Source organism: Maylandia zebra, linkage group LG16, assembly GCF_041146795.1.
Source record: "Maylandia zebra isolate NMK-2024a linkage group LG16, Mzebra_GT3a, whole genome shotgun sequence".
In the NCBI taxonomy this organism is placed as follows: Eukaryota; Metazoa; Chordata; class Actinopteri; order Cichliformes; family Cichlidae; genus Maylandia; species Maylandia zebra.
Genome location: NC_135182.1, coordinates 10,338,726 through 10,362,242, shown reverse-complemented (window position 1 = coordinate 10,362,242; position 23,517 = coordinate 10,338,726). Strand labels below are relative to the sequence as shown.

The following is a 23,517-nucleotide window of genomic DNA, read 5'->3' as shown; positions in this document are numbered from 1 at the left end:
AATAAAAGTATATTTACAGTGGCCCCTAGAGACAAAGCACATACAAACTTCAAAACACGTACAAACCCTGAAGCATGTAAAAACTCCATAGCACGTACAAAAGACAACAGAAGTGCTCCAGGATGCTACGTGCAGTGTTGAGCTTTTGTTATTTAGTGGCTACACAAGCCAGCAAGTACCAACGACCGGATTTGGTGTGTGGTAGTAACAGGTAAATGAACTTTTTAAAAAAAAATTTTTTGAATATATATGTGTGCTTGTGTTTTTCTGGGCAAAGAGGTCTCTAAAGGCAGCCAACTCTTCCCCTGCTCTTTAGTCAAATTTATCTTTGACATTTTCAAAACTTGTGTCCTTTTGTGCATAATTTTATATTATTGTTAATAATAAATTAATTAAAGCAACAAAACAGCCTGAAGAGCCAGTTCGGAGCCGACTCTTTTTAGTGAGCCGAGCTGAAAGAGCCGGTTCTCTAAAAAGAGACGGAAATCCCATCACTAGATAGGACCTCCATAATCCAACGAGACAGCTCGTTTTGCACTGTATGATCTCCGGGGCTCTTATTTTGTCTAGGTCTGATTTTCAGCCATCGTGAAACTGCAGTGACATCTGGTGGTGGAATCTCACAGTTGCGGCTGATCTTTGCTCAGCAATACAACAGTCCCAAAACAAAATCTCACCTCAGTTGTATTTTGAACTGAACTGTAATCTACATCAGCAAGTACAATTTAAGGAGGGCGCTCTCAATATATCGCCTTTGCTTTCATTTCCAGAGTACCCAGAGGGAACCCACGCAAAGACGGGGAGAACATACAAACTCCACACAAAAAGACCCCGGCCGGGTGGTGGAATTGAACTCAGGACCTTATTGCTGCATCATCATCATCATCATCATCATCATCATCATCATCATCATCATCATCATCATCATCAGTAGTAGTAGTATTAGTAGGTTCAAGGTTCTTTATTTGTCACATGCATAGTTATACAAGTATAACACACAGTGTAACCTGACACGCTCCTCGACTTGTGCAAAAAGGGGGGGGGGGGGGGAATAGAGGAAGAACATTATATATATAATATATACATTAGTTGAATGTGCGGTAGTAGCATACATGCAGTATTATTATTTCCAAATCACACAGTTAAGCAGCTGCTCCCAGGCAGACTGCAGGTGTCCAATAAGGCTATCTGTGAGTTGATTTGCCTCCATAGATCAGTAGCAAAGTAATCCAAACATGCTGAGACGTTCACACCTCTGGTGCCCCGTTTAACATGATCAGCAAATGGATAAACATAACGTGTGTGCAGCTGCATGTGTCTGTTGACTCTTGTGCTGCTAACCAAGGCTTGGCCCCAGCAGAGGTGTTAAAAGTGAGACCTTCAGGACATGAGAAGATGTCAGCGTTCCCACACTCATGCTTGGGATACCAAGGCTCTCCATTTGTACAGCGTATTCAGTCATGCAAACCGTCCATCCATCACTGAACATGACACCGAATAAAAACAATGCATATTGTATTTATTAGAAATAAATTACATATTCGTTCTCTGCTTACATATTTACATGAATCAATATTTGTTCCTGATAAAATACTGCATATAAACTTGAAAATACAACTAGTATTTCATAAAACACACAAATCCGACTTACTCATTACATTTTTACTACTTTTTACTACTTTGATTGCAACTTCCAAAAAATAAAAAATCATAGTGACAAGTGACAATTCACTGAGTTACTCAAGCTACAAGACAAATCTGGCAAATAGTCTGAAACAAACATGTGTGAGTTTTTTTCATGTTAGCTGTGATTTGGTATTTCTATGTTATGTTACCTTTTTAGCTTCATGTCCATTTATTTGCATATTCATGAGCATGCTTGAGCTGACCTGTATGATCTATTATCTATTATCACTCAAAGTCACATCCAAGTAGCTCAATTCTCATGGTGATGGAGGTCATCCAGCTTTTGGGGATGACTCGGATAAAGCGGGAGAAAATGGGAGGGTAGATGTAGTTCCTGGCGTGGCCGTTGTTATTTGTATTTCCCACAAAAACCTGGATTTGATGTGAGCAGAGAGACAGGAATTGTTTACAATCACTTCTTTACTTCACTCAGTGAAAACACAAGTTTACTTGCTCAACATGTTGGACGGCTCACCTTGGCAGGCTCATCCTCACTATCCGTGTACTCTTTCCACTCTATCCCATTGTCACTGTACTGCAAAATGTAGGACATGACATACATCTCCTTCCCCAGAGACTTGGCTCCCTGGGTTATGACACCTGTGATCTTTTTAATCTGAGGCAGTTCTACCTGAAGCCACTGGTCCATGTTGTTATACTGAGAAGGAGAAGAAACAAGAGAGGCAATCAGGAAAAATCTGAATGCTAATGAACTGGCAAATTCTCAAGGGTTTTTAAGTGTTGTAGGTGTACTGGTTTTTACGCGATGCTCACATTAAATCTGAATGCACTTCTGTTTTATCTATCACGGCAATATTAGGACATTTACCATAGCCCGCCATGCGTTGACGGCACCTTGTCTGTTGAGGCGTGCGAGTGATGGTTTCCAGGGTCCATTGTACCAGCTAGTGGCTGTAGAGCTGGCTGTGATGTAAATGTCCCCTATAGCTTCACTTTCCATCCCAAGAGGCACTGAGCAGCCTGAGGCAGGAGATCAGAAATGTTCAGGACCTTTCACTTGATCATAACATACACTTTTAAAATTTTCACAGCATCCCTTACAGCCAGTTTAAAGTCTTATGCATTTAGTCTGGGGTTTGAAATGCACAGTGTCCAAACCTTTTTTTAATTTTTTTTTTTACTAAAATCGTTGTTACTGTACCGGCTTACCATCAAGCTCACAGCCAAAGTACTCCATGCGGACTGTTGCCATGTTGTACCATTCAATGGGGTGAAGCCTAATGAATCGTCCAATCACGGGAGGGAAGAAAATATTTGTCTTTGTCCCATAGGCTTCCTGGTTACCAGTGAATACCTGGTAAGAGAGGATAAGACACAAAGTGAGAGAATTAGATAGCTGCTCCCAAGCTTGTCCAGTTTGTAGGTCTCTGCATTAAAGAAAGGAAGTGATCAAACTTCCCCCCCACCTTTCTAAAGCCTTCGCTGTCGCCTTTATAAAAGATCCACTTCCGGCGGTCGTTGCTGTAGGAGATCAAATATTTGACCACATACTGGGAATAGAACATTTGCTTGGCTCCCTGAGTTGCCACCTGGCTGATCACAACTGGCCGCTGGAAGTCTACCTGTGTAGGGGAAAGTAGATATTAAGGCACAGTGTCAAACATAAGGCCCGCTAAAGCCTCCAGTCCGTCCCACTGGATGTCTTCAGAAAATAAATTTTGGACTTTTAATTGTATTTTCAGAAGTTTCACAGCTTTTCCTGCTGATAAAGATGTCCCCCATGGTCATCCCTACTTAAACAAAGTTATTCAGTTATAGATTTCTGTAATTTTACACATTTACTCTTTAAAATTTAAGACTTGTGATGACAGATTTCTTTCTGTTAAAATAGTTTGTATATGAGATATACAGTGGGGCAAAAAAGTATTTAGTCAGCCACCGACTGTGCAAGTTCCCCCACTTAAAATGATGACAGAGGTCAGTAATTTGCACCAGAGGTACACTTCAACTGTGAGAGACAGAATGTGAAAAAAAAATCCATGAATTCACATGGTAGGATTTGTAAAGAATTTATTCGTAAATTAGGGTGGAAAATAAGTATTTGGTCACCTCAAACAAGGAAAATCTCTGGCTCTCACAGACCTGTAACGTCTTCTGTAAGAAGCTTTTCTGTCCCCCACTCGTTACCTGTATGAATGGCACCTGTTTGAACTCATCATCTGTATAAAAGACACCTGTCCACAGCCTCAAACAGTCAGACTCCAAACTCTGCCATGGCCAAGACCAAAGAGCTTTCGAAGGACACCAGGAAAAGTATTGTAGACCTGCACCAGACTGGGAAGAGTGAATCTACAATAGGCAAGCAGCTTGGTGTGAAAAAATCAACTGTGGGAGTAATCATCAGAAAATGGAAGACATACAAGACCACTGATAATCTCCCACGATCTGGGGCTCCACGCAAGATCTCATCCCGTGGGGTCAAAATGATCATGAGAACGGTGAGCAAAGATCCCAGAACCACACGGGGGGACCTGGTGAATGACCTGCAGAGAGCTGGGACCAAAGTAACAAAGGTCACCATCAGTAACACACTACAACGGCAGGGAATCAAATCCCGCAGTGCCAGACGTGTTCCGCTGCTGAAGCCAGTGCATGTCCAGGCCCGTCTGAAGTTTGCCAGAGAGCACATGGATGATACAGCAGAGGATTGGGAGAATGTCATGTGGTCAGATGAAACCAAAGTAGAACTTTTTGGTATAAACTCAACTCGTCGTGTTTGGAGGAAGAAGAATACTGAGTTGCATCCCAAGAACACCATACCTACTGTGAAGCATGGGGGTGGAAACATCATGCTATGGGGCTGTTTTTCTGCCAAGGGGACAGGACGACTGATCCGTGTTAAGGACAGAATGAATGGGGCCATGTATCGTGAGATTTTGAGCCAAAACCTCCTTCCATCAGTGAGAACTTTGAAGATGAAACGAGGCTGGGTCTTCCAACATGACAATGATCCAAAACACACCGCCCGGGCAACAAAGGAGTGGCTCCGTAAGAAGCATTTGAAAGTCCTGGAGTGGCCTAGCCAGTCTCCAGACCTCAACCCCATAGAAAATCTGTGGCGGGAGTTGAAAGTCCGTGTTGCTCGGCGACAGCCCCAAAACATCACTGCTCTCGAGAAGATCTGCATGGAGGAATGGGCCAAAATACCAGCTACTGTGTGTGCAAACCTGGTAAAGACCTATAGTAAACGTTTGACCTCTGTTATTGCCAACAAAGGTTATGTTACACAGTATTGAGTTGTATTTTTGTTATTGACCAAATACTTATTTTCCACCCTGATTTACGAATAAATTCTTTACAAATCCTACCATGTGGATTCATGGATTTTTTTTTCACATTCTGTCTCTCACAGTTGAAGTGTACCTCTGGTGCAAATTACTGACCTCTGTCATCATTTTAGGTGGGGGAACTTGCACAATCGGTGGCTGACTAAATACTTTTTTGCCCCACTGTATAAGGAATTAAATGTGCAGTTAAACTTCTGTTCAATGGCAGAAAGGGCAGTTTTGCTGGTCTGCCCCACATAAGATCAAAGTGGATCAAAAAGGAGTTTTGATCCACGTATTTGGCCTTTGACACTTCTACACACTGGACAGGTAAAATTTGTGCAAATATTTTGTGCGGTAAAAATATTTTTAAGACCCACATTTTCTTAATGCAGTTGTTCACACCAACTGAGTCATTTCGCCTGATGAAACTTGCAGCATTTATTTTTCAGATAAAGATAGATTTTTAAATTTTTTCCATATGAACAATAAATGTGACAAATCAAACTGCTGCATTTGGTGACAGGTGCGCTCATAGCGCACCGAAATCGAGTATACAGTGATAATAGTTAAATAATAGCAGAGGTGCCAAAAGTACAGACTTTACTTAAGTAGAGGTATGGATAGCTGGGTTAAAAATACTCCAGTAGAAGTACTGAAGCAACTTCTTTACTCAAGTAAAAGTGAAAATATGCACTCAAAGTAAGAAAACAAACTGTAGGTCTTTGATTCTACTAACCATTTTTGTCCAAAGGTAACTGAGGCTTGTGCTATATTAATATAATAATAAAATAATGTTAGTACATGAGAATTTAATTTTAAATGCTAATTCTAATGAATATACTTAGCTTGAACATGTTATGTAGGACACATGAAGTGAAAGAGAATTAAAAACAAACAAACACACTATTTTCTGTTGCCTACATTGTCGAGGGTGCCTCCACAGATAAACAATAAAATGAGTGCAGTCAAGGGTTACAGTCGGATTCAGTGGGATACATCAAGGAAACTCTAAGATCTGTGCAGAGTCTAAGCGTTGGGAAAAGAATCACAACTTACATTAATTTCTAACGTGAGCTCCAGTAGGTTTTCTTTGTGTACATGCTGTAATCAGCTGACCAGCTGCTCTTTGTGGATTCACACAACTGAACATGATGTAAGCAGTTTCACAAGCTATCTTGGCTGATGTCTATCCCCTACACTGACACTACACTTTTTATACGGTGTTTATAATAGATAGTATAAAGCTGGAATTCAGTTAATTAATATAAGCATCATTGACTTAAATGCAAATTCATCTCTGCTGCACTTGTAACCTAACACTGACCATGAGCAGCACAGCCACTATGCACCAGACGCACACAGTGTTTTAATAAAGAATTCGCCGCAGTACTAAAACTAACCTGTTTACCCAGTATTTTCATGCAACATTTGAAGAACATAAAGTTTGTGTAGGTTTGTTTGTTTTGCAAGACATTTCACAATATGATAATACATAATTTATCAAAACACACCATATACAAATCAAATATGTGATTAGAATTATGACATTGAATACAAGCTTTAAAGTTGCAGTTTATCAAGCGTCACTGAGCAGTCTTTATCTTTAAATCTAACCTCTCTTTTTCTTACCCACTCCTGTTTGTGTTCCTACATCTTTCTCCATCTCTGAGTGAACTCATGTCACACAATTTTCTCTCCCTGTAAAATACAGCAGCTGGACCTTTAGCTAGCAGGAGCACTGTTGTGCCAAGGTAGTTATACTTGGCGTTGGGAGTGCACAACACCATTCCACTTTAACCCCAGATGATAAACGCTACAGATGACACAGCTGAACCTAATGTAACCTATCCCAAACCTAAGCTGTTTTGAAAATGGAAGTACAGCTAGTCATTTAAAGATCTAGGGAGTAAAAGTAAAAAGTTGTCAGAAAAAGAAATTCTCAAGTACAGATACCTGAAAATTGTAGTTAAGTACAGTAACAAAGTATTTGTACTTCATTACTTCCAACCTCTGACTATTTTACCTAAGACATAATTTCTCTGCCTCTTCAGATGTGGTCCCAACTTTGCCAACAAGAGCTCAAACTGCCCCACTCACATCCTGAAACATGTACAAGCAGTCGTAAAACAGCTTCAATTCCTGGATTTCAAACCATGGAGTTCTCCCTGCTGCTGCCTTCTTGTGAGAAGTGGATGAACCCAGAATCTCTCTGTCTTCCCTTTCTGGTTTAGAAACATCAGGACCAGCTACTTTTTTCAGTCCAGTGTTGGAGGAAAATTATTTTTTGTGAGGACAAACGCTTTCAGTGTGTATATGTTAAACAACAAGTTTGCATCTGAAAAATGTGGAATTTCGTGTCTTTTTTTTGCATCGCATCTGGTATGTAAACAACTGTATTTGCATGGTAAGCATGGGAGTGTAGGTTATCACATCTACACCACATTACCTGAATAAAGCTGTTGTTCTTGTCTGTGCTCCATGCATTGTATTTACCCTGATTGTTCAATCTGGCAAGATGGGGCTCCCAGTATCCTTAAAAGACAGAAAAAATTACAGACCTTTACCATGCAATAATTTCCCAGGTCCTCTGACAAGATACCGAACTGCCGATTGCCTCCGATGTATCCATCAGAGTGTGATTGGTCAAAGTGCAGAAAATAACGCGGGACAGGGGTGAATGCAGCTTGTGGTATAAGAAGTGCATTGAGTCCACAGTAAAAGTCCTTTTTATGAGAATTATAGAAAGTTGTCGGATATGGTGGTGGATTTGGAGACACAACTGGTGAAAAGAAAGATTTCTGTGATAGTTGGTGCTAGAGCATCTGTTCAAGACTGTTCCACCTGTAGATATAATGTAGAAGTTGGACTTCTAGCTTGGCTTTAGTTTTTATTAATATTTTTAAATGCCCTGGGCTTGTTTTATTGTAAATAAATCATGTTATTTGCTACTCTTGAGTTTTGTACTCCTTGGCTATCACTGCCCTTTTAGTGTTTTAGTTGATCTCCACCCAATGGAAAAGGACCTCCCTCTTCCTTCTCCTTTTCCTGCATTACATAAAGGCAATGACCTTGATTACCCTTCTAGTTTTAGTCCAGGTAACAACAACATCAGTAGATCAGTAGTGATTCGTGATGTACTGTGAGTTAAGTAGTACCGAAGTGTATTTGTTGCTAAAATAAATTATTGCAGACAAGAGGTAGTATAGCTACCTCTAGTTTTGATTGCTGTGATCTCTCCATCCTTCACACTGCCCGATTCTAGACCCAGTGGACGATAGCAGTCTTGGGGACACACGAGAAATATTTCAGTATTAAAATGTAAGACATATAAAACATGTCAAAATGGGTAGAAAATCATGTTGTAAATGCAGCAGAGTGATAGTTTTATATTTGCACCATTATCCAGAACCAAAAAGAGTGTCTGCATGCCCTTCTGTTGGCTAAGGCCAACTTCTGTCTCCAGCTGCCAGAGGCCAGGTTTGGATGGATACATCTCCAGGGTAGCAAAACCCCCTGCGAACACAGTTCATCACACGGACTCACTTGAAACTTTTCTCTCTGCTGCTACAGCTGACAATCCAAATCCTGCAGACTGTGAATTCTAATGTTTAAAATGTGGTGAAGAAGGTGTTACTCTAAGTTTACATATCATTCTCACCAGGCAGCAGTGGGTAGACAGCCTGTCTGTAGCTGGTGCTCTTCTTGTGTATAAATGTCTGCCCATGAAAGTGGACACTATGAAAATCATTGGGAGAACCCAAGTTGATGAGATGCCAGGTCACAAGCTGGTTGGTGTACATCCTCAGGCCCTTCAGGCTGTGTATAATTCCATTGATTGCTAAAAAAACCAAGACATTTTTATATAATTCTGTTTTTGTCTCTAATAGGTGCATGGTATAGAAGGCACTAAAAGTAATGCATTACAATGGAACTTTAGGTTCTCCTTGAACGTGTGATCCATGATTCTCCTTCGCCTTTTTCTTTGCATTATCTCAGAGTTCTTCTCATAGTACCAGCTCCGTGACTCATCAAAAGTCATGAAAAGTAGTGTGAATTCTCTCCTATCTGTTAATTTCGTGTCCAAGGTTCCCTCTCGACACACCAGCAAAGGCCCAATCAAGCCTGAGTGGATATCCCTTTCCTAAGAGAAAGCGCACATGTGAGGTTCAATATTATTTTAAATAAATCATTACTTTGTTTTTGTTTTATTGAAGATATAACTTAAACCACAGAAAATTCTCTGCATCTCTCTTTTTTATAACAAGTATTAATTATTATACTCACAGGATTTACGCCTGAATAGTAGGCCCAGGTTCGGCAGACAGACTCTTCTGGTTTTGGCCCAACTGTATGCCCGACTTGCCACAAATAAGTAAAGGTGCTATTGGGTTTAACCTCATTGTCATATTGGAACCAGTAATGGGATTCATCCTCATAGGAGAGGCCTTCTGTCCGCTTGGTATAGGACACCCCATTGGGGTGTATTGAATATGGACGGTTGGCATTGTTCCTGAACACCACCTACGAGACAGTGACACACATTCTGCATTTTGGAAAGATGGAGTGTTAGGGTTGGGGTAATAAACTTTTTTTGGAAAACGCTCTTTTTGATTATCTTGCTGAGAGTTAGATTAGGAGCTCTGACCTTTAAACCAGGATAAAGGACGCATAGTGAGTCTATTAGCTTAGTGAAGGTAATTGGTTAGATGGATCTTGGTTGCTTTAGACAGAATATATAAATATTGAGAAAGTAAAGGCAGCTGGCTTATGTCGGGTTAGTCTTACCATGATGCTTTGTCCAACCTCCGCTTTGATGACCGGCCCCAGGATGCCGAGATGCTCGTCTATCTCCCCACGGATGTCGGGTGTGGTGAAGCTACTATCCAAGTAACCTCGAAAGACTACCTTGGTGAACTTAGTTTCTTGGCTGAGTAGTTCATGCTTTTCTTGCCTCCTGTTTAAATAACAGGATGATGCTTTAGCTGACATGTTCTTGATTTCCTGTAAATCAGCATTCAGGTGTTATATTAGTCTTTTAAATTTTCACAACTCTGAGCTTACCTGTGTCCATACCCTGCATAATCCCATTCGACCTCCTCTGCAGCAATGAAATAAGTCTTGACATTGGGGCCTGACATTTTTAAGTAATATTTTGTGGTCTCGTCAAGGTCAAGGTTCTTGATATCATCAGCGACGCTGTAAGGGTCTTTGTACATCACGTACTCGTATTCATCCTGTTCTTCTAGCGCTAGGTGATCTGGTTCTCCCCCAGGAATATAAAGCTCATAGTCGCTGAAATCAGGCCGAGGCACACCAATAACAACGGGCATGTCAATGACGTGGTCCTCAGTCAAGACGGGCTTTGGTGAGTGAGGCCGTGACCCACGAGGAGTCATTCCTGGATTAAATCCACGAGGAGAGAATGGTAAACCACTCCGGGCCTGAGGCTTGTATTCCTTTCTTTTCCTTGTTTTCATGCCATGTCCCTTCTCTGGTCTCTGTCGACGGTTCACAACCCTGACTTTCTTTTTTGGAGGCAGTGTTGTTTGAGGGGTTTCCTTCTCAAAGTGTTTCTTCAACTGGTCTGGAAGTTCCTCAGGTATCATTTGGTAAGTTCCTTCGTAGGTCCAGTTGTGACCTTGTATTTTGACCAAACTGGTTTTAATAGCCTCTGTATTGTTTTCCTTAAGGAAGATGATCACTTCTTCACTGCTCTCTGAGAAACCTAGCTCTTCAGAACTGAGGGACTGGTTACCTGAAACTGTAGTCTGATTAGAAAGACTTTCCAAAGATGTGTTGGTCAACTTGTCAAAGAGACTTGAGATATTCTCCTCACGCCCCATACTGCTCATCACTGATAGAGCTGATCTGGATGCATCCCCTGTGACATTTTGCTCATTCTCAAGCAAAATCTGGGTTACATTTTTATAGCTGGAATTAGTTGGAGTAGTCACAACTTCAAGGTTAATTTGAAGTCCATACTCTAGCTCTCCTGAGCTCAAAAAAGTGTTATTGTCACTGGTTTTATTTTCTGTCCTTTTAGTCAACTCCAAGATGGTTAAGTTGTTCCTTTTAATGTTGCTGCTGACTTCTTCAGCATCTACCTCTAGAACTGACAATGAATGGTTTGTTCTCTCTGCTGACGTGTTGCCATACTTTACTGCAGTGTTAGTCTCGTCTTCCCGTTTTGTATTTTCCAGCAGAGTGTCAGCTGATAAATTGCTGTTTAGGCTACTGTTGAAATTGTTAATGCTCGGCTTTGACAGAGGCACAGAGTAAGAGAACACATCCCCTCTAGTGTATTTCTCCTCAGAGTCCTGTACAACCTCTTCAATAGAAGTGTGGTTATCAGTGGTCAGTGTTACATTTATTCTTTCCCTTTCTAAACTGTTACTTGAATTTCCTGATAGTACTGCAGTGAGATTGGTCGGCTCTTGCAATGCTACGTTAGGTCTGGTAGTCTCTGATGACAAACTGCCATTTCTAGTTGTACTGGAATCCTTTTGTGACACATTGTGGCTATTCAAACCAGTTAGGTTCTCTGTTTGATACAGAGTGGAACTCTCTAAAACTGACTGTGTCAATGGTGTACTGCTGTTCAGTATATGTGTTGTATTCTCACTTGTGCTTTGTTTCTGCAAATTACCTATTGTAATATTCAGGACTTTCAAAATAAGAAACCACACTTCAGTTAATGCATCTGAGTTTATAGTGGAGGTCTCGGGTTTACTCTTTATCTCTGTGAAATTAAGGGTGCTGTTCATATCTTTTTCAAGGACATCAACAACATCGTAATCCAGGAAAGAGAGGTCCAAGTTCTCCATATCTGAGTCAGCAGACTGGTTCTTGAGAGACCTGAGATTCAATTCTTCTGCAAACATTTGTGTGTAGATATCTGGCTCCAGTGATGGGTTTTTATCTGGATCTACCTTCTCTTTCTCTTCTTTTTCTTTGATTTCCTCCAAGCTAGGGGGCTTCCACACAGTAAACTCACTTTTTGGCAATGAATCTTCGTACTCATACTGGTAGTCACGGAAGCACTCAGCATCCCGAAACTTAACACGCATTCCGTTAGTTGTCTCGTGGGAATTCAGGGAAGCAAGAAGCCAGACACCTGGTTTAAAAGAGACACAAAAAACATCAGTGATAAAACTATGGAGTGTGCATCTGTTTCGGATGGTGGCAGTGACTGGTTAATTACATGGACTATATAGGATGGATATGGGAAATGTTACGTTACACTTATGAAGTTTCGTGAAGTCATGAAACATTTTTGTTCTCACCATCAACCCACCAGCCTGGGGTGCCTCTAAACATGAAACCAAAGGACACTATCTTTGATAAATCGTGAGCATATCCTCACCTTTACAACTTTGTACAAAATGAACTTCTTGTATATTAACTATGATCTGTAATGTAACAATTAGGGCCATAAACTCATCAGAAAAGCATTTATTTAGGGCACAAAAAAGAGCACTGAGGGTTCTGTTTCCATAGACTTCTGTGCAACTGCACTGGTTTTAATTTTAACACCAGAGCTATTGCATCTATGAATCTACACTTAATATCATGCAGTTCAATAAAGTGTTACTTTCAATGTCTTTCTGAAGGTAAAAAATATCCTGGCAAATAATTATCTGGATGTTAAGAATCTGACATAATATGAGCACTGTCAGTCCTTACTGACCAGTGTTGAGCATGTTCATAGTGATGGTCTCTCCAGTCATGGGGTAGAGGCTTAGGAAGTCCTCTGTTCTTTCATTCAGCTCAAATGTGTGGCCGTAGAAAGTAGCTGTCTGGATGTAGTCCTGTGCGCCAATGCTGGACACGTGCCATGTTGCAACCTCACCACTGCAGAAGCCCAAGGGTGGGTCGTCCTTAAAGATGTAACCGTTGACAGCTGTAAGGTAATTCATGACAGTTAGTTGACTGCAGCCAGGTAAATGCAAGGCCAATATGTTATATGAACCTTAATTAGCTCAAGGAAAAACTCACTGTGCTTGATATTGGACTTATAAAATTCTGGGTCTTCCCTGTTGACTTTAGATTGATTACAATATTGGCGAATGTTATCCTCTAGATACCAACTCTTGTTCTCATCAAAGACCGCAAACATCGCATGCTGCTCTTTGTCTGCTTTCAGCTGTAGACAAAAAGAAAGACATGTACTCCTCTTCACACCATCAGCTTCTATATCAACAGCAAATACATCTCAGTCTTATAGTTTTTGGGCTTGCAGGTATTTTGGTCATCATCAAATTATTCGACAAATTAAAACAACATTCATTAAAATCTTTTTCAATAGTTGTTAACTAAACATAAACTAAAGAATGATAACTAACTGAACAAGATTGTGTGCTCACAAACTAAGTTTAGTTTTACTCTTTGCCTGGTTCTGGCGGAGGTTTCTTCTTCCTCTGCACTGGCGCCAAAGTGCTTGCTCGGAGGACATCTGATTGTTGGGCCTTTCTCTGTAGGTTCTTACCTTACAATATAACTCGCCTTGAGACAACTGTTGTTGTGATTTGGTGCTATATGAATAAAACTGGACTGAATTCAACTTAAATAAGTGAACTTGAAAAACTATATGAAACCAAACTTAATTCAAAATACCACTTAAATATGAAGACTGAGGCCTTTCTGTGTGGAGTCTGGACGCAAACCAAATAACACTGAAAGCAGCATTTATTATTTATTTTTTATTTTTGGTGCCCAGTGTCTAGCAGCTGTTTTTCTTACCTGCACATTCCTGACATTGAGGGACTGACTCTTGCAGATGAGCATTGGTCCAATCAGTCCAGAGGCGATGTCCCGTGGTGTGTTCACCGCACTGTGATAAAGTCGTGTCAGACATCTGGAATCTCCCTCCAAAGGCTCATCCTCTTCGACCACTTTCCACACATAGGTGTGTGTCTCACCTGGCTGGACACCATGAGAATGGTTTCCTGGAAACCATAATACAAAAACTCCATCAAATATATGTCAACTTTTAAAATAAGCAAACTAAAGTGGGCTGTTCAGCCTTAAAACGTTTGCTTTAAATGGGATGAGAAATGAGTACCTCCTTTTGGGTAGTTGACTCCTTCTTGGGACTTCTCTATTGTCAGTCCATGCGGGTAGATACTGTAGGGTCTGGAGGCCATGTTCTTAAAAACAATCTGTAACAGCAGTAAGGGTACATGAGGACAAACAGTCTGTAATCACTGTGAAATAATTACACAATCCCTGCAGTCCACTTTAGTGAGACACACACAAGATACTTGTCTTAGCTCTGTGTTTATTGATTTGAAATACCACTGACTGTCTGGATAAAGTGTTGACTTTCAACTCAAAAGTACATCTATTTCCTGTCTTTGAGAGATAGGTTTTGAATTTTTGAACGTAGTTAAATAATATTCTGTTTTAAATCATTTAGTGAAGACTGTTGATGCCTAAATAATTGTCATTTTATTGCCTGTCAGTGCACGTTGGTGACCCTCCAAACCAGGTTCCCTCAGCCAGAACTAAGAGTGAGACTGCTTTGAAAGTAAAGCATTTGCAGCATGGTACTTTTAAGCTGTTTTTTCCTAAATATGTTTTGAGTTATGTGGCTCGTGTGATCATGTGGAGTGATATGAATAATAATTGAACTCATAATATGCTAAGTGACTATAATTTGGCTTCAATACATGTTCTCTCACCGTGATAATGTCTCTGATTTGCGCTCTGATCACTGGGCCCAAAATACCCAGCTCATTTTTCCTCTGCTTGTTCTCTGATTTTTCAGTGAACGTCTCATCTTTGTACTGAGTGTACACTGCCTTCTTGTACTTCCCACCTATGCGTGTTGGTGACTGACTCAGGTACTGGCGCTTGAAGTCCCTACACAAAAAAAATGAGAAATTTTCTATATCAGTTCATGTCGGCACATTTGCAGTTTTAATCTTTCATAAACAAAAAAATACCTAAAATGTTTTAAAATATAGTCTGCTTACTCATCAATATGGTCTTGCTTGGTAGGCGCATAGTCCCAGAAAATTTCCTCAGCAGCGATGTAGTATTTCCACTCCCTGCTTTGTCGTTGTTCTGCATAGCTCACCCACCGCTGTGGTTTTTCAAATCCTTTACAATTTATCACATCCACAAAAGCGTGCATGCTAGCTGCAATGATAGGAATGAATTTTTACTGTCAGTTTAACTACACAGGTGAATACTTTTCTACTCTGGTTAATGTAGAGAAACACTTACCTTCTATGTGCTTGACGGTGTGTGAGGAGAGCAGCCAGCGTCCTGTGTGGATAGCCACCATTCTGGCAGTGATGGAGGAACCAGTGATGAGCCCGACTGATGACACTTTATGCCCAGCATGTTCCAGTACTTGCCCGTTCATATGCACTGAGAATACCTCTGGCTCTGAGCTCATACCCACCAGATGTACACTCACAGGGGCATAGGTGCACATGCTGACATCTGGAAGGAAAAGAGGAAACTCTGAGTCTCTTTATGGTTTTTACATTGTCAATATTGACAATATTGACATGACAGTCAATATTTTTCCTTTACACCGACATACACACCCTAGCATTTACCACTCAATTCCATCAGCAATGTCACTGTTCCTGAAAATACAGTTGTGGCCAAAAGTTCTGGCAATGGCACAAAGGTCTTTTGGTACACTTTGCAACTTGCAGCTTTTGAATGATTAAATCTTTGTGATTGTTCTTCAGTTTATCATAGAAACCTGTCAATAATAATTTCATTAAAAACAAAAGCAGCATGAAATGAATGAAAAACTTTGTGCCAATGTCAAAACTTTTTGTACAACTCACTGTATAAACCCCAGCTGTCAGAGAAATGGAGTGAACTGTAGCTAAAGATTAATGAATCTCATGGAAATGTGAATCAGAGATGCCAGTGTAAATAATTGTTTAGTATACATCAGAGGAGAACAGAAAAAACAACTGTGAAATTCTGGGCTGCTTCTGGGGTCTGTATTTAACGTAACAATTTAGTCCATAGCTTTTGTTAATACTAATATATATATATATATATATATATATATATATATATATATATATATATATGTATATGTATATGTATATATATATATATATATATATATATATATATATATATATATATATATAAAAACACCCAGCACGCCCCTGCGGGCGGTTTATCCTTCAAGCTCGGGTCCTCTACCAGAGGCCTGGGAGCTTGAGGGTCCTGCGCAGTATCTTAGCTGTTCCCAGGACTGCGCTCTTCTGGACAGAGATCTCCGATGTTTTTCCCGGGATCTGCTGGAGCCACTCGCCTAGCTTGGGAGTCACCGCACCTAGTGCTCCGATTACCACGGGGACCACCGTTACCTTCACCCTCCACATCCTCTCGAGCTCTTCTCTGAGCCCTTGGTATTTCTCCAGCTTCTCGTGTTCCTTCTTCCTGATATTGCTGTCATTCGGAACCGCTACATCGATCACTACGGCCGTCTTCTTCTGTTTGTCTACCACCACTATGTCCGGTTGGTTAGCCACCACCATTTTGTCCGTCTGTATCTGGAAGTCCCACAGGATCTTAGCTCGGTCATTCTCCACCACCCTTGGGGGCATCTCCCATTTTGACCTCGGGACTTCCAGGTTATACTCGGCACAGATGTTCCTGTACACTATGCCGGCCACTTGGTTATGGCGTTCCATGTATGCCTTGCCTGCTAGCATCTTGCACCCTGCTGTTATGTGCTGGATTGTCTCTGGGGCATCTTTACACAGCCTGCACCTGGGGTCTTGCCTGGTGTGATAGACCCCAGCCTCTATGGATCTTGTACTCAGAGCTTGTTCTTGTGCTGCCATGATTAGTGCCTCTGTGCTGTCTTTCAGTCCAGCTTTGTCCAGCCACTGGTAGGATTTCTGGATATCAGCCACCTCCTCTATCTGCCGGTGGTACATACCGTGCAGGGGCCTGTCCTTCCATGATGGTTCCTCGTCTCCCTCCTCTTTCTTGGGTTTCTGCTGCCTGAGGTATTCACTGAGCACTCGGTCAGTTGGGGCCATCTTCCCAATGTATTCTTGGATGTTCCTTGTCTCATCCTGGACTGTGGTGCTGACACTCACCAGTCCCCGGCCCCCTTCCTTCCGCTTAGCGTACAGCCTCAGGGTGCTGGACTTGGGGTGAAACCCTCCATGCATGGTAAGGAGCTTTCTTGTCTTTATGTCAGTGGCTTCTATCTCCTCCTTTGGCCAGCCTATTACCCCAGCAGGGTACCTGATCACGGGCAGGGCGTACGTGTTGATGGCCCGGATCTTGTTCTTACCATTCAGCTGACTCCTCAGGACTTGCCTGACCCTCTGCAGGTACTTGGTGGTTGCAGCTTTTCTAGCGGCCTCTTCATGGTTCCCATTCGCCTGCGGGATCCCCAGGTACTTGTAACTGTCCTCTATGTCTGCAATGTTGCCTTCTGGTAGTTCAATCCCCTCAGTTCTGACTACCTTCCCTCTCTTTGTTACCATCCGACTACACTTCTCCAGTCCGAATGACATTCCAATGTCATTGCTGTATAGCCTGGTAGTGTGGATCAGGGAATCGATGTCTCGTTCACTCTTGGCATACAGCTTGATGTCATCCATGTACAGGAGGTGGCTGACAACTGCTCCGTTCCGTAGTCGGTATCCGTAGCCAGTCTTGTCAATTATCTCACTGAGGGGGTTCAGGCCTATGCAGAACAGCAGTGGGGACAGAGCATCTCCTTGGTAGATCCCGCACTTGATGGTGACTTGTGCTATGGGCTTGGAGTTGGCCTCTAGTGTTGTACGCCACATCCCCATTGAGTTCCTGATGAAGGCTCTTAGGGTCCCATTGATCTTGTACAATTCTAAGCATTCCAGTATCCAGCTGTGGGGCATTGAGTCATAGGCCTTCTTGTAATCAATCCAGGCAGTGCACAGGTTGGTCAGCCTGGTCTTGCAGTCTCGGCTGACTGTTCTGTCTACCAGTAGCTGTGGTTTTGCGCCTCTGGTATTCTTGCAGTCAGCTTCTTTAGCCAGTAGGCGTGAACCATGTCGGGCCCTGGTGCTGTCCAACTCTTCATACTGGAGACCCTTTCTTGGATATCTGCCACTGTGATGGTTACTGGACCCTGTTCAGGGAGGTCGCTGTGGTCTGCCCTCTGATCCACTAGCCACTGAGCATTGCCGTTATGGGTTGTGTCCTTCTCCCATATGCTCTTCCAGTATTGCTCCGTCTCCAGCCTTGGTGATGCTGTTCTCTTATTGTTCCCTTGCCACTGAGAGTACACCTTTGCTGGTTCTGTGGAGAACAGCTGGTTTATTCTCCTGCCTTCTATCTCTCTGGTGTACCTCCTCAAGCGGCTGGCCAAGGCTATGAGTCTTTGCTTGGCAGTTTCCAAGGCCTCAGGTATGGACAGCTTGCTGTATTTCTTATGCACCTTCTTTGTCGCACCTTTCTGCAACTCCGTTAGTTGGCTAACCTCCCTCTGTGCTACTTTGATCTTGCCCTCTAGCCTCCTTCTCCATGGAGGGTACTGCCCCTTGTGGCTGTTCAACTTGTAGCCAAGCATCTCACTGATCACTGCTGCTGTATTGTAGATCAGCTTGTTAGTGTCGGTAATCGTGGTTGTAGATATCGTCCGTAGTGCTGCATTAACATCATCTAGCAGACCTTAACCCGTAGTCGATTATATATATATATATATAAATATATATATGTATATATATATATATATATATATATATATATATATATATATATATAGTTTTCATTGTTTTGCTATTGAATACTTCATTATTGTATTGTATTATTGTAGAATCCATATATTAAAAAAGGCTAGCTTTTAGATCCCTTAGTGACAAATAACTGAGTGTTATACAGACTTACCTGGCAGAGATCCGTTTGTATATCCATTGATAGTATATTTCACATGGTTGTCTGAGGTATAGCCGCTAGGCTCGTATTTGCTCCTGCTCTCATCAAAAACCCCGAAAAGAAATACATACTCGTGGTGGATGCCAGCCTGCTGCCCTGATTCATCTAGACTGCCTGCCCAGAGAGAAAGAAAAAAAGAGAGCGTTCAAAATTCTAAAAGCAGTGTAAAAAAAACACAAAAAGCACCAACACATTTTCATAGTTACCTTGCTTGCAGATGAGCAAAGTGCCAATGAGGCCAGAGTTGTAGTCTTTGACCACATTTTGATGGGAGATGTAGGTGTAGGTAAGACAGGTGGGGTCATTTTTCTGAGGAGCAACATCTGATGTCACCTCCCAGTAGTAAACGTGCTCACTGTTTGGAAGTACTTTGTCGTCCTCTTTCTCTTTTTGTGACGTGTTGTCAAAGTAGTAGGCTCCTGTGAAGAAAGGAGATAACTACTCCGAATTACAGATAAATAATATCATGATGGCAAAATTAACAAAATGCCACTGGTGTGCAGCAACTACAACTAAAAAATAAACTAAAACTAGATGTGAAAAAAACAACAACATTTTAGTTAACTAAAATAAAATAAAAACCAGCCTTTTGAAAAAGAAATTCAAAATAATTTAAATGATCTTGTAAACTTGGAAAACTAACTAAAATGAAATTAAAATATATAGAGAAAATCTCCTTAGTTGCACTGATGTCATGTTCACAAGACTTTCAAAAGTTTCTGTTTTGTTACTGTCATGGTCCTGGGTCAGTGAACCGGTGTTTTATATTTTGTGTTATCATGATTTACTACAGTTAGCGTTTTGGTTTCTGTTTTGTATTTCTAGCTCCTTAAGTTTTCTAGTAGTTCTTGGGTTTTGTTCCTGTGCCCCTCACGTTTAGTGTGGATTTTGTTCTGTCTTCATGTTTATTTTCTTGTTCCCCGGTCAGTCGTGTCTCATGTCGCTCCTGTCCCGGTGCTCCGTGTTCCCTCTGTTCAGTATCAAATCCATGCCTCTGTGCATCTCGTGTGTTTCCTGTTTTATTTTGATAGTCCCTGTCTTGTGTTCAGTGTTTTGAGTTTTTACATCTGATGAGTTCCAGCTGTGTTTCCACCTTTTCCCCCATCCTCTCGTTTCCTACGTGTGTATTTTAGTTCTCAGTCTTCCCCTGCTTGTTATTGCGTTGTACTCTCACAATACTGTGTTTTCCTCCGTGTTCCTAGCCGTTCCCGAGTTCCTGGTTCGTTTTCTTGTGTTCTAGTTGAAGTTTGTAGTTTCCAGTTTCTAGTTTAGTTTTGTGTTTAATGTTAGTTTTTACACCCTAAATAAAACTGCCTCCTTTAGTTCGCTCTTTCGTTGTCTGCAGTATGTGGAAGTCTGAGAAGATTTAGAGCTTTTTTTATAACCAGCTTTAAACAGTTTACAAAGATAATAGAGACTCTCCTGCATGGTTTTCTTACATTTTTGTGTTTCCTGTGTACTCTGACTTTTGTATTAAGAGCAAATTAAGGAACACTTTGCCTCAATTTCCTAAGTTCACTTTAATTCCCGTAAGTCTCAGAGAGTGATTTCCTAAGGCTTAGCAGTTCTTCCTGTTGGACTTCAGAACTGTCTGCTTTGATAATCTGCCTGCCTGGTTAATATTTTAGAAGAAGTCAAACAGATTTGTTTGTTGTATTGGCTAATGTTGTGTAATTATTACAATAAGGGACATCACAAGCACTCACAGTAACATTATGAGGCAGACTATGTTATGAAGTAGTGGTACTGTTGTTTTAAGGATAGCAGCATCTTTTGCATTCATCTGTTAGCAGCTGGGTTAATACGCACTCACCCTCAGACTGTTTCCCATAAGCCACACCGTGTGGGCTGATGCTATACGGGCTGGTGGCCATGTTTCTGAAAGTTACAACAATCGTCTCCCCTTCTTCTGCCCTCAGCGTGGGACCAAGGAGACCTGCAGAGAAGTTTATTTATGTGGAATCATGTCGTTTCAAAGGCTTTAGTTCATCACAGGGACACACTCGGATAAACACAGACTGACTCATCACTCTTTCTCTTTAACTGTTGACTTGCACAGCAACTTGACCGTAAACATTTGCAATAAAATGAAAGTAACCTTCTTCTTTGTAAATACAGCTTTATATTTTTTTCTTGCTTTCTGGGAAAGGAATTATTCTGTGACTGTTATTTCACTATCCTGCAAATGAATATATGCTTTGGCACCACATAAGAGGTGGAAGGGAGAAAGTCCAACCTTTTAATTCAGTTCCTTCAGAGAAAAATTAGCAAAAGTGGTAGCTGCTTATCCATTAATATGCACTCGGAGTGATACATTAAATGAATAATAATAACCTAATGTGTCCTAAAGTAAAAAGAGTGCATTTGATAGCGACTGTCTGTGTTTTTTTCCCACTGCGTGACACCAGGGCACCTTAAAAGCTCCTCAACACTGGTTCATTAAGTCTCTAATATACATGCATGTACATGGTAACTGCTTTCTGGGACCGTTATTGGTAAATACACCCCTCTATCTCACAGGTTAGTTAATGTGCAGACAGCGCAAGTGTTACTTAAAAATTTAAACCAGACATACGGTGTGTTCATGTAAACCGCATGAAGCATTTACCTAACCACGATGGATGAGTCTTAGCCTGTCTGAAGCCTTTCTCATATTCCCGAAAGACCACTTTCTTATAGGTGGGTCCAGACCTAAGGAAGGGTGGAAAAACACAAAACATTACTCATTGTGCACACATAAGAAAATCCCCACAATACTTACACAATGGTGCATAGAGTCTAAGATGTGAAATTTACTGATTTAACATGGTGTGACTACTGATTTCATAATAAAACGGATTTTTAAAAATACAATAATAAAGTTACCAGATGCAAAAAAACAAAAGACAAAAAAGCATTCCAGTTACTCTTTATCAAAGTTTGAAGTGCTGTCCTACCCGTCTGTGTCGTTGCCAGAGTATTTCCAATCTATCTCCACAGCAGCAACGTAGTAATGTCTCTCCTTAGGCTGAGGCTGGTTTGCTTTGACCTGGTGGGCAGTCAGAAGAACCAGGACAGGTAGGAGCCAGCGAGCTCCAGTCCGGACACGGAGCCTCATACTTATGATCAGAGAGTGTGCTCTCTTCTACAACTCAAGAACGTGGGAGCTGACAGTCTGCTGTGTCCTTTATCTGCCACTGACACATGTACACATACCCACACTTGCTAGTTCAAACATTATGTCCCAGGGCAATGAACTGCGCCTCTGCATATTTTTCTTCCCTTTTGCAACCGGAAACATATGTGCGTTGCTGTGAGTCATGCCCGAAGGGTGTTGATGGTGGGAATGAGTGTTGAAATTCTGATCATAAATTTCTCTGGCCTAAGAATGTTCCAGAAAACCACTCTTAAAAACATGCCATAATTTCAGGGAAGCATTACTGTAAGTGTAATAGGTGTGGCCACACGTCATTCTGGTTTACCCCAATTTCACGCAGTTGAAATACTATTAAATGTAGCCTAAACTCATATCTGGACATTCACTTAGTGTTTACCAGTTTATTATTATTTTTAAGTAAGATGTGACTTAAAGTATCACATTTACATAAAACAAAGACAAAAAAAATCTATTGAGGCTACGTCCACACGTACACGGGTATTTTTGAAAACGGAGATTTTCCGTTTTCGTTTTAAAAAATAATCCCGTCCACACGTAAACGCAGAAATGAAGGAAAACGCTGCTATGAACATGCCAAAGCAACAGGTGGCGATGCAGAAATGTTGGCCAATCAGAAGTCTAGAAGCCTCGGTGGGAAAAAGTAAACAAAGCTGGGGCATTGAAGCAGAACTGAGTCGTATGTGTGGAGGGACAGTAACTGTGTGTGTATATGTAAGCATTCAAACACTGCAGAGAGTAAAATTAACAGTAACAGTATTGTAGAAATTCATTTCACCGAAACAATAACGTGGCGCACAGTGTGACGTCAAAAAATGCGCACACCTTTGACGCTGGATTTTCTCAGTTTTTCTCATCCATGTGTAAATGCAAAAACGGAGTTTTCGAAAATATCCACCCTGGCAGGCGTTTTTAAAAATCTCGAAAATGCCGTTTGCGTGTGGATGAAAGGTGCAAACGCATAGAAAAATCTGCGTTTTCAAAAATACCTGGGTACGTGGACGTAGCCTCATACTCACGCTTTTATTCGTGTATCGTTTTTCTCTTGTCTCTTATTTCCCCTTGTCTCGATTGTACTTTATTTTCTTGTCCCGTGAACATACTTTTCTATGCTGTGGTGTGCTGGGGGAGCAGCACAGCAAAGAAGGACTCATCCAGGCTGGAGAAACTGATCAGGAGGGCTAGCTCTGTGGTCGGCATGAAGCTGGACACTCTGGTGACAGTGGCAGAGAAAAGGACATTAAAGAAACTGATGGACATTATGAACAATGCTGGGCATCCTCTGCACACGGCCATTAACAACCAGAAGAGTCTGTTCAGTGACAGGTTGCTTCTCCCAAAGACAAGAACTAACAGACTTAAAAACTCCTTTGTCCCACACACCATCAGACTGTTTAACTCCTCTCTGGAGGGGAGAGGGAGGGGAAACAGGAGGACAAAGGAGGGGGGAACAACTAAGTTGTAGTGCCT

The 23,517-nt window shown here is 41.4% G+C and overlaps 1 protein-coding gene across 1 annotated transcript; it reads right to left on the bottom strand.

The window, feature by feature from the left end:
• Window positions 1–1,502: 1,502 nt before the first annotated feature.
• f5 (coagulation factor V) lies at window positions 1,503–22,093 on the bottom strand. The gene is made up of 25 exons (XM_004572976.4): window positions 21,830–22,093; window positions 21,502–21,584; window positions 20,707–20,829; window positions 19,100–19,312; window positions 18,846–19,007; window positions 15,204–15,425; window positions 14,951–15,116; window positions 14,657–14,837; window positions 14,038–14,134; window positions 13,716–13,921; window positions 12,972–13,119; window positions 12,664–12,876; window positions 10,038–12,090; window positions 9,762–9,930; window positions 9,261–9,497; window positions 8,901–9,117; window positions 8,635–8,814; window positions 8,373–8,489; window positions 8,187–8,258; window positions 7,423–7,508; window positions 3,114–3,269; window positions 2,857–3,001; window positions 2,516–2,667; window positions 2,162–2,344; window positions 1,503–2,058 (listed from the first exon to the last, which is right to left on the bottom strand). The coding sequence occupies exons 1-25, from the start codon at window positions 21,988–21,990 to the stop codon at window positions 1,912–1,914; spliced, it is 5,889 nt and encodes a 1,962-aa protein (XP_004573033.3). The 5' UTR covers window positions 21,991–22,093; the 3' UTR covers window positions 1,503–1,911.
• Window positions 22,094–23,517: the final 1,424 nt, after the last annotated feature.